Below are 12,132 nucleotides of genomic sequence, written 5' to 3'. Positions count from 1 at the left end.
TTCATTATATCAACCATTTTTTTTAATGTTTCTCATAATGAAATAAAATCTTAAAAAAGTTTTCATTTATTGTGTTCACTGTTTTTTTCTCAGATAGAGTGTAGGGCCTGGCATGTGGAAATATTTTTTGAATATATGAATGACCAATGAGCATAAAAATGAATGTTTACCTACTCATTCAGAAATATTCATTGAGCATCTGCTATCTACCAAGCGCTTTTCTAGACAAAGAAGCATGCAATAAAACAAGACACCCATGGGTTCTGCTCCATGGCAACCACTTTAAGTGAGAGAGATTAGAAAATGGACCAGCACTAAAGTATTTTAGATAGCGGTAAACGCACAGCGTAACCAGCACAGACGCAGGCCTGCCTGGGTAGCCAGTTTGAGGAACACAGAGGAGTTCTTTGCGGTGCCTGGGGGGATGAGCCAGCAAGGCCTGGGGTGGTGGGTGGTGGGGTGAAGAGAGTCAGCTGGCAAGCGTGGCCTTGGCTAGATAGCAGGAGGACTCCTGGGCCAGAGGCGGGACTGGAGGCTTCCTCCTGTGCAGCAGGAAGCCTGTGGAGTCTCCATAAAGGCCCTGGGAATGACAGAATCATGTATATGTTTTAAATGTACTTCCTTGGGTGGTGTTTGCTGCTGAGTGAATCTTTAGGACCACCATGTGTGAAATAAACTTGGTAGTTTTTCTTTTCTTACAATGACACCGTTTTAAACATGAGTTTTCTTTCTTCAGGAAGAAGAGTTGAGGAAAAGTGGAGAAGCAAAGTACTTCCATCTCAATGATGATCTCCACGTTCTCATTGAAGTTTTTGCACCCCCAGCAGAAGCCTATGCCCGGATGGGACATGCTCTGGAAGAAATCAAAAAGTTCCTCATTCCAGTTAGTACAATGTTTCTTGATAATTAATTGGTACTTGAAAGTCCTCCCTTTGTTTTAATCCTGGATAATTCTTATCAGTAATTGTTATTTTCATAGTGCTTGATCTGCTAAAGTGTCCCTGTGAACTACTTGGCATCATTCCTTCGTTTTCTGTGAGGTTAGGGATTTTGAAAGAGGTGAGGCAATACAGCTCAGGTGACCCAGCAAGAAAGGTGAAGAGCAGTCAGTGGTGTGTGTTTTGGGTCGCAGATCCTAAGCCTTTTTGTGACACTGAAGTCACCTCACAGGTTTGTTGCTATGCAGCATGAGCTTATTGGTGCCGGCCACAAGCCAGACGCTGTGCTTGGAGCTGGAGTGAGATGAGCACAGCCCTGACCTTAAGGCTGTGTGGCTAAGGGAAGGGATGGATACAGACGATCTCTGATTAGGGTGATGGACACGAGCAGACGAGCACAGAGAGGAAGGGTGCCGAGCGGACATTTATGTTTTGTTAACAGTGGGTGGTCTTTTTAATCCTTTTCAGACACCTTGATGTTGCTGAGAATCTGATAATTTAAAGAGAATATATCCCTGTTTCCACTACAAGAGTTAATGTAGGCCTTCTGTATAATTTGCATGTTCTAGATTTAAAAAACAAAAACTTGGACCTGTCTAGATTAAAAAAAAACAAATTGAACCTCTTCAGACAGTTTACTGTAAACTGTCGCCTGCGCCAACAGCTGTCTGGGGTCAGATCGTGCTCGGTAGATGCAGTGATTGACTTGCCGACTGCAGCCTGTGTCATGATTACATTATCTGGGAGGAGACTGTCACATTTGTAGGGGAAGCATGTTATAAATCATGACAGCCTTGAAAAAAACAGGGCATAAGATTGGATTAAGTACTTTAATTTGGGAACTTAATATAGTTAACTTTTTATTGGTTCTGTCAAGCCAGTTAAGATGATCCTACTATTCATTTAGTTTAAAAACAAAGTTTTTGAGTGCTTTCTATTTGATAGACACCTGTAAATCAATAAATGACAGAGTCCCTGCCCTTATGGGGCTTATGTAATGGGAGAGACAGGTTAGAATCAGATATTGATATCAGTTCAGTTCAGTTCAGTCACTCAGTCGTATCCGACTCTTTGTGACCCCATGAATCGCAGCACGCCAGGCCTCCCTGTCCATCACCAACTCCTGGTGTTCACTCAAACTCACGTCCATCAAGTCGGTGATGCCATCCAGCCATCTCATCCTCTGTTGTCCCCTTTTCCTCCTGTTCCCAATCCCTCCCAGCATCAGAGTCTTTGCCAATGAGTCAACTCTTCCCATGAGGTGGCCAAAGTACTGGAGTTTCAGCTTCAGCATCATTCCTTCCAAAGAACACCCAGGGCTGATGTCCTTTAGAATGGACTGGTTGGATCTCCTTGCTGTCCAAGGGATTCTCAAAGAGTCTTCTCCAACACCACAGTTCAAAAGTGTCAATTCTTTGGCGCTCAGCTTTCTTCACAGTCCAACTCTCACATCCATAACATGACCACTGGAAAAACCATAGCCTTGACTAGATGGACCTTTGTTGGCAAAGTAATGTCTCTGCTTTTCAATATGCTGTCTAGGTTGGTCATAACTTTTCTTCCAAGGAGTAAGCGTCTTTTAATTTCATGGCTGCAGTCACCATCTGCAGTGATTTTGGAGCCCCCAAAAATAAAGTCTGACACTGTTTCTACTGTTTCCCCATCTATTTCCCATGAAGTGATGGGACCGGATGCCACGATCTTCGTTTTCTGAATGTTGAACTTTCAGCCAACTTTTTCACTCTCTTCTTTTACTTTCATCAAGAGGCTTTTAAGTCCCTCTTCACTTTCTGCCATAAGGGTGGTGTCATCTGCATATCTGAGGTTATTGAGATTTCTCCCGGCAATCTGGATTCCAGCTTGTGCTTCCTCCAGCCCAGCGTTTCTCATGAGGTACTCTGCATAGAAGTTAAATAAGCAGGGTGACAATATACAGCCTTGACGTACTCCTTTTGCTATTTGGAACCAATCTGTTGTTCCATGTCCAGTTCGAACTACTGCTTCCTGACCTGCATATAGATTTCTCAAGAGGCAAGTCAGGTGGTCTGGTATTCCCATCTCTTTCAGAATTTTCCACAGTTTATTGTGATCCACACAGTCAAAGGCTTTGGCATAGTCAATAAAGCAGAAATAAATGTTTTTCTGGAACTCTCTTTCAGCAGGTGTTGGCAATTTGATCTCTGGTTCCTCTGCCTTTTCTAAAACCAGCTTGAACATCTGGAAGTTCACAGTTCATGTATTGCTGAAGCCTGGCTTGGAGAATTTTGAGCATTACTTTACTAGCATGTGAGATGAGTGCAAATGTGCGGTAGTTTGAGCATTTTTTGGCATTGCCTTTCTTTGGGATTGGAGTGAAAACTGACCTTTTCCAGTCCTGTAAATGACTGTAAAATTGCAACTCTGACAAGAGGAAGGAGGGATTTACTCCTCTCCTGGTCATTCAGTGTGGACTGGGGAGTGCCGGCTTAGCCAAGCAGGAGAGACTGTTTCCAGAGATGGCAGCGGCAGACCTCCACCCTATCTCTTTCCACTCTTCCACCAAGACATAGGTTCCAATGTCTTTCATCTTGAACCTGAGCAGGCCAGAAGACTCTTTTGTCTATCCCAAAGTCACAAGGAATTTCTGTTGTGTTTTCTTAACGTTTTATGGTATTAACACTCTGGTTTATGTCTGTGATCCACTCAAAGTTAATTTTTGTGTATGGCATTAGATTTAGCATCTAAATTTCTATATAGGTATCCAGTAGTCCCAGCGCTATATGCTAAAAAGACAATTCTACCCCTGTTGGATTGCCTTGGCACCAGTATTGAAAATTAACTGCAGATAAGTGTATGAATTTATTTCAGGATTCTCAGTTCTGTTCCATTGATTAATGTGCCTGTCCTTATGCCTGGACCATTCTCTTAATTAGTTCAGCCTTAGAGCAGATTTTGAAATCCAGGTTGTGTAAGTTCTGCAACTGGGTTCTTTTTCAAAGTTGTCTTGTCTTTTCTGGCTGCTTTGCACTTTTATGTTTCTTTTACATTTAGCTTGTGGATTTCTACCCAAAAAAAATTTCTTAGTGTTTTGATACTATAGAACCTGAAGATCACTTTGGGGATAATTTCCATCTTAACAGTATTACATCTTCCTGTCCATGAACTTGAAATTGTCTCTCTGTTTTTTAAAAAGATACTTAAAATTTTTTCTCAGCAGTGTTTTATTATAGTTTTCAGGATCCCAGTCTTGCATTTCTTTTGTTAAATTTTGTTTGTAAGTATTATATACTTCTCGATGTTACTGTGAATGGAACTGTTTTTCTAAATCTCATTTTCAGATGGTTGCTAGTGTATAGAAATGGAATTGCTCTTATTTGACCTTGCTGGATGTGTTTGCTAGTTTCAGTGTGTGGGTGCCCACAAGGACATGTGATCTGTGAATAAAGAAGCTTTACTTCCTTTCCTACCTGATGCCTTTCATTTTTTATTAATTTTATTGTCTTCTTTATTGCACTAACTAGAACTTTTTCAATGCTTTGTTGAATAGACATGAAGATGGAAATCTTTTTCTTGTTTTCAGTCTTTTACTAGTAAGCGTGATGTTAGCTGTAGGGTCTTTTCTATTGCGACCCTTTATCATGTTGAAGTTCTATTGCTAGTTGTTAAGAGGTTTTTTGGTTTTGTTTTTGTTTTATCACAAATGGGTGTTGGATTGTGCCAGATGTTTTTTTCTGTCCATTGAGATGATCATGTGGTTTTTCTCCTTTATTCTGTTAATCCTAGTGCGTTGCATAGTTGCTTTTCAGATGTCAAGCCAACTGTGCAGTCCAAGGTTAAATCCTACTTGGTTTTAGGATTTAACCAAGCTGATATATAGTCCCTTTTATATGTTGCTGGGTTTGGCTTACTAATAGTTTAAGGATTTTTACATGTATAATCATGGGAGTTATTGGTTTGTAGTACAGTATTCATATAGACATTAACACACACATTTATTGTTTTTGGTGCTGTTCATTTGTTTATGCAAATAGAATTGCCATATGATATGATGTTGCTTCTTTTCAGCCTGAAGGACTTCCTTTAGTCTTTTTTTGTAACATAGGTCTGCTAGCAAAATTGTTCTTTTTTTCCTCAAAATGTCTTTTATTTCACCTATATCCTAAAGTTTAGTTTACAAGCATACTTTTTTTAATTGCACTTCATTTTACTATGCTTCAGAGATACTATGTTTTAACAAATCGAAGGTTTGTGACAACCCTGTGTCAGACAAGTCTGTTGGCATCATTTATCCAATAACATTTATTTACTTCATGTCTCTGTGTCACATTTTGGTAATTCTTACAGTATCTCAAACTTTAAAAAAAATTAACTTTGTGTTTGTTATGGTGATCTGTGATCAGTGATCTTTATTACTACTATTACTACTGGGACTCACTGAAGGCTCAAATAATGGTTAGCAGTTTTTAGCAATAAAATATTTTTTAATTAAGGTAGGTACATTTTTTTTTTAGACACAATGCTATTGCATGCTAGTAGACTATAGTATAGTGTTAGATATAACTTTTCTAGGCAATGAGAAGCTAAAAATTTTGTATGACTTGCTTTATTGAAATATTTGCTTTATTGCAGTGGTCTGGAACCAAACCCACAATATCTCTGAATTATACCTGTATATAGTTTTTGGTTGGCGGTTAGGTAGTAAAAGACCATTCATCTGTTTTATAACCTCCACTATTTTTGATGGGAAGAATCATTAATTATTTTGTTCTGTACATGATCTGTTGTTTTTCTCTTGCCACTACTCAGACTTTCTCTTTGATTTTCAACAATTTGACTTTGGTGTACATGTTTATCTTTCTTGTTGATTAAGCTTTGTGGATATGTGGGTTTATGTCTTTCTTCAGATGTGAGTAGTTTTCAGCCATTGTTTCTTTAGATTTTTTCCCACCTTATTCTTCCTCCCCTACCCCCTCAGCCTCTGGATTCCCATTATGTGTATGCTGGTACATTCAGTGGTGCCCCAGAGATATCTCAGACTCATTTTCCTTCGTCGGCTTTTCTCTGTTTTTCAGAGTGAACACTTTTAGTTGACCTACCTTCAGGTTCACTGATTCATTCTTGTGCCATCTCAAATCTTTTGATGAACTCCTCTGAGTAACTTTGTATTATAGTTATTTTGGGTTTTTAAAAATCTTTTTTTGCTAGTCCAGTTTTGGGTCCTCTCCTGGGAAGTTTCTTCCTGCCCTGGATATGGATGACATTTTCCTTTCTTTACACGTCTCTTAGGTTATTGGTGAGAAAACTACATTTTAGGTAACGTTTTGTGATGAATCTGATTCTGATTCATTTTTTCCCAGAGGGTTGTTGTTACAGGTGTTTTCTTCAATAATTTAGTTGGATTGAAACTGCAGTCTGTCTCCTTCATGGTCTAAAGTTTTGTTAATTTTTTTTTCCCTCAATATTATTCTTAAGCCTGGCCTTCTAGGAGTTTTGTCTGAGTCAGCATTGCTGAGAGATCAACTAGTGCGTTGTCAGAGGTTGTGCTTGAAACCTATGTCTGTAGGGCTTTCACCCTCTGCTGATGGAACTGGCTGTCACTGGGGAGTATAGTCGGGTTCCCGTCTGCCCCAGGTTTTACTTTCTGCCAGGAGTCCTTGTATCCCCTTTGCGTGGACACACACTCACCATCAGGCAGAGAGCTATCAAAGCTCCCCATGGCTGGTAAACTTCTGGCTAATGTGCCAGTCTTTCTGTTTGTTGCTTGCACCACCCCAAACCTGATGTTTAGACTTGCTGATGGGTCTTCTCTGGTTGTTCACTACCAGCTGCTACTGATGTTGATGGTGCTGCTGGGCATGAAGCTTTTTCATTTGTTCTTTGAAGCTGAGTGAATCTCCTTCTTCTGGTTCTTGTGGTTTACCATCCCAGTGGAACCCAGCATCATCTGGGCTGGGAGGAGGGATGGAAGCATCCCCAGACAAAATCACCACAGGCTCTCACCCTTCTTACCTGAGACTTAGCAGTTTTTCACAAACAGATTTATTGTATTTTCCATCTATTGTATCCCTTCAATAAGTTTCCAGAGTCCTAAAATTGTTTTTAACTGTTCAGTCAGCTTTTATTGTCGCCTTTTATGGAAGGGCTTTGAGAAACTCCTCAGTTACCCTGCAAGTCCCGTGCTATCTTGTAACCTTTAATTGTTTTTAATAGGTTGTTTTGTACCTTTGTCCATGTAAGCATATGCAAAGTTTTGCTTCATTCTTTTTAATGTCTGCATAATATTTTATATGCATGTTTCAGAATTTATTTAATTAGTCTTCAAATAATGAACATTTATTTCTTATAGATTATAATTCAAACATTGATCCCAGGATTAACCTTGAATGTAAATATTAGCATATTTTGGCAAACATATCTGAAGACTACATTTCTGGCAAAGAACCCACTGAATTTTTAATAAATTACTTTTAATGATTTTATTGAAAAACTTTCCGATTCTCCAGGCTAACACATTTAAATAGATTCTAAATTTACTGGCTAGAGAAATCCCATTTACACATATTTAATTAGAATTGTAATCCATTTTCTGCTCTTCACAATTGATGACAGTGTTGGTGTTAGTGTTATGATAGTTTCACTTTTCAGATGGGGAGTTGAAGTGATAATTTAGTAATGACTAGTTTAAAATGTAAAATTGTAAAAATAATTTAGTCTGTAAGCTGCCACCTATGACTCGGTTTCTCTACTGATTTAAAAGCATCTCAAAGACCAATAAAATTGTAACTACAGTGTGTATATCTATGGTGTCTTGTGTGACATCAGAAGAAACAGTTACCTCATGTCTAAAGAAGTTGTCTAAAATTACATAGCTGCTCATACAGTTGGTTAAATTCAGGCTAAACCTCAAATGTGATTGACTTAGATTCTATTTTTGTGTTTGTTTTCCCTCCTAACTACATTGTCTACTTTAAAATTTACTTTCACACAAATGATGTTTAAAATAAGCTTTTAATTCTACTTTTTGTGGCACAATTGTAAATTACCTAACTCTACTTAGAGCAAAGCTTTTGCTTATTTTTTTAAAATTTTTAATGTATTTCTAATGGGGCTCCAAAATCACTGCAGATGGTGACTGCAGCCATGAAATAAAAAGACGCTTACTCCTTGAAAGAAAAGTTATGACCAACCTAGATAGCATATTCAAAAGCAGAAACATTACTTTGCCGACTAAGGTCCGTCTAGTCAAGGCTATGGTTTTTCCTGTGGTCATGTATGGATGTGAGAGTTGGACTGTGAAGAAGGCTGATTGCTGAAGAATTGATGCTTTTGAACTGTGGTGTTGGAGAAGACTCTTGAGAGTCCCTTGGACTGCAAGGAGATCCAACCAGTCCATTCTGAAGGAGATCAACCCTGGGATTTCTTTGGAAGGAATGATGCTAAAGCTGAAACTCCAGTACTGGCCACCTCATGGGAAGAGTTGACTCATTGGAAAAGACTCTGATGCTGGGAGAGATTGGGGGCAGGAGGAGAAGCGGATGACAGAGGATGAGATGGCTGGGTGGCATCACTGACCTGATGGACGGGAGTCTGAGTGAACTCCGGGAGATGGTGATGGACAGGGAGGTCTGGCGTGCTGTGATTCGTGGGGTCACGAAGAGTTGGACACGACTGAGTGACTGAACTGAACTGAACTGAATGGGGCCTCAGTTATGTCCTTTTTCCCTGAATCTGTTTTTAACCACATAAAATTTTGTGTCCTGCTTTCTAACACTTTTCAGTAGGGCCAATACTTAGCATTTACATAGCACATTTTATTTAGAATGTACTTTACAAATAATTTATTAATCACACATTTTTAGTAAAATGGCAAGGAACATGTTGATAGGCTTATTTTAAAGAAGTTGAAATAACTATAGATTCACATGACTTCTGAGGTCATGATACCCCAGATAAGTTAGAGAACCTGTATTTGCAGTAAAATGTAGACTCAGACCTTAGCCTTTCTTGCTAATGGTAATGACTTGACTTTTTCTTCATTTACCTTTCTTCCTCTTACTCTGCAGGTTTTAGCTGGTTATGATGTCAACTTCATTTTTGATTGGTGTCCATATTATTTTTCTTACTTCACAGTGCTTTCTCCTACAAGTTGTTTTTTGCACTCTACTTTTGAAAAGTAAGAAAGAGAGTGTTTGTTTTTTAGTCACTCAGTCGTGTCCAACTCTTTGTGACCCCATGGATACGCCAGGGTTCCCTATCCTTCATCATCTCCCAGAACTTGCTCAAACTCATGTCCATTGAGTTGGTGATGCCATCCAACCATCTTGTCCTCTGGCGTCCCCTTTTCCTCCTGGCTTCACTCTTTCCCAGCATCAGGATCTTTTCCAATGCATCAGCTCTTCGCGTCAGGTAGCCAAAGTATTGGAGCTTCAGCTTCAGCATTTTATATTTTAATTCGAAATAATTCAGGATAGTGTCTCATCTGAGTCTTTCATTCATACTCAGATTTGCTTGTTTCTTCTATCATCAAATCCTTCCTTCTTCTTCAGACTGTAGTCCTTCTCTCTTCCTCTTTGTAGCAAACAACTGGGAGAAGCTGGCTCCTTTACTGTATCTGGGACTTGTTCCCATTCATTCTTCATTCTACCTGAATGAATTCTAGCTCACTCACTGTTCACCAAGATGATTATGAAGTCAGCACTGCCTTTGTAGTTGGTGAGTCCCACGGAGTCAGTGCCTGGCTTCTCATTGATGTGAATGCAGCACTGGCTTGTGGAGGCTTTTGTAGCGTGATCACCTACCTGTCCCTCTCACCTCTCGCCACACCTACCTGTTGTCTTTGTGAGGTCCTCCCCCTTCTGCATGCTGGTGTTCAGAGCCGTGTCTTCAGCCCTTCTCTCGCTCCGTGATGGTTCCCACACAGCCCTGCCTGCTGCCGATGCTGTCTACAGATGGATTGTTGTGAGAGGTCCCCACAGCCACCTGCAAGCTCAGCTGTTCTTTAGGAGTACTCAGCAAAGAGAAAATGAGCCAGTTGGGAAAAACCAGGCCCACGCTTCCTGCTGTCCTTTCCCAGTGGACTTACGCAGGACTCTTTGATTCTCCCAGCAACACCATGTGATGACACTGGACTGTTCGTTCGAACCAGGGAGGCTCCCCTGAACCTTGTGTCCAGGATTTTTATTTCAGATCAGTCACAAAGGTGTGCAGTGCCCTTGACGGATGCTCAGAGGCCAGCACCACAATCCCCCTTTCTGAGCCACAACCAACATTCCCCATTGGTCATGTTCCTGAGACAGATTTATCTGACCGAGTGGGTACACCCTGACCTCAGGCCTCAGGCACATGGAAGCAGTCTTAATAGGCAGAACCCACAACAGATTCAGAGGTTCTCTGCCAAGAGCCTACCATGGGCCAGCCTTGACGACACACCCTACTCTGTAATGTGTGGGGCCTGTGTAACTCTTCCTTGCCCACTTCTGTATCCCTCTCTTTGACTTCTAGGTTTTCATTTCCTCTATCTGATTGCTATAGAATATCTCAATTTTTATGTACTATAGACCATTGCAGACTCAACCTGCAATTGATTGATTAAATTGTTACTCTTCTTGTCTTCCAGAAACAAATCAGCATTCTTAACTTTGCTCTTATACCCCCATAATCAATATATTGCCATATCTAATAAAATTAAGCATAATAAATAACTCCATGTCTAGCTCTTCCCACCCTTCCTGCCACGTCCCTCCCTACTCCAGGTCATCTTTACCACATCCTGGGATTACTTAACTACTTCCACCTCATGTTTCTGCCTCCAGTGGGTTTTTTTTACCCCCTTTTATTATCTTTTTTGAGATATAAATCACACAGCATAAAATCTACTCATATGAAATATATGATTCAGTGGTTTCTAGTATATTCCATAGTGCTGCAACCATCAACATAATCTAAGTTAGAACATTTGTAGTTTTTGTGGCAAAAAGTAGAGGGCCCACCTTATTTTTTTGATGTGGATAGTCAGTTGTTGCAGCACCATTTGTTGGAGACTATTGGAGAATCAATTGACTGTACTTGATATCTTTGCTCTCAGTTTTATTTCATTGATCTTTATGTATTATTTAAGTCAGTATCATACTGCTTTGATTACTGTAGCTTTACTGTAATTTTTGAAATTGGAGCATACAGTCCTCCAACTTTGTTCTTCCTTTAGATAGTTCTGGGTATCCTAGATTCTTTGGATTTCCATGTAAATTTTAGGATCAGCTTGTCTATTGCTGCAAGAGGCCAGCAGGAATTTTAATAGGGATTTCCTTGAGTCTGTAGATCATTTGTGTATGTTGCAAGGGGTGGGCAGTTATTGTCATAAAAACAATGTTGAGTCCTCCTATCCATGAACATGGGATATCTTTCCTTTTACTTAGAGTTTTTAAAATGTATTCCAATATTACTTTGTACTTTTCAGTGTACAGATCTTACCTTTATTTTGTTAATTTACTTCTAAGTATGCTATTCTTTTTGATGCTACTCTAGATGGAATCTTTTTTTTTTATTCTTATAATGCTTATTGTTAGTATAAAGAAATGCAACTGATTTTTGTATATTAATCTTATACCCTGCAACTATACTAAACTCTTTTATTGGCTCTAATAATGTTTTTGTGGATTCTTTGTGTTTTTCTACATATAGGATTATGCCATCTGTAAATCGAAATTATTTTGTTTCTTCTCTTCCAACCTGAATACCATTAATCAAAAGTGGCAGAAGTATAAATCCTGTCTTGTTCCTGGACTTAGGCTGACACTTTCAGTCTTTTACCATTAAATATGGTATTAGCTATGGGTTTTCTTAGTTTGTTGGGTATTTCTATAATGAAAGTATGTTGGATTCTTCTGTCAGATTTTTTCTTGGTATATTAAAATTACTAAGTGATTTTTGTCCTTTATTCTATTATCATGGTATTATGTTAATTGATTTTCACAGGGGTTAAACCATGCTTGCAATCCTGGTATAAGTTCTGCTCAGTTCTTGTGCATATTCCCTTTTCTTATTGTTCATGCTAGTGGATTTGACCTCTTAGCACTTTTCCAAGAGCTGTTGCGTCTGTATTCCTAAGGACACTCTTTTGCAGATGTCTTGTAATGTCTTTGGTTTTGGTATCAGGGCAACGATACTTACTTCATAGAATCAGTGAGGAGATGTCTCCTGCTTTGTAGTTTTTGGA

The 12,132-nt window shown here is 39.4% G+C and overlaps 1 protein-coding gene across 2 annotated transcripts in view; it reads left to right on the top strand.

Annotated features, from left to right (window-relative positions):
* Window positions 1–12,132, top strand: part of KHDRBS3 (KH RNA binding domain containing, signal transduction associated 3) — a 159,060-nt gene that overhangs the window by 78,161 nt on the left and 68,767 nt on the right. For both annotated transcript variants that reach the window (XM_040262080.1, XM_040262082.1), the window contains exon 4: window positions 737–883. In XM_040262080.1, coding sequence (XP_040118014.1) covers window positions 737–883 — 147 coding nt within the window. The remainder of the gene's footprint in view (window positions 1–736; window positions 884–12,132) is intronic.

This window comes from Oryx dammah, unplaced genomic scaffold, assembly GCF_014754425.2.
Source record: "Oryx dammah isolate SB20612 unplaced genomic scaffold, SCBI_Odam_1.1 HiC_scaffold_19, whole genome shotgun sequence".
NCBI lineage: Eukaryota > Metazoa > Chordata > Mammalia > Artiodactyla > Bovidae > Oryx > Oryx dammah.
This window is presented reverse-complemented; position numbering and strand designations above follow the sequence as displayed.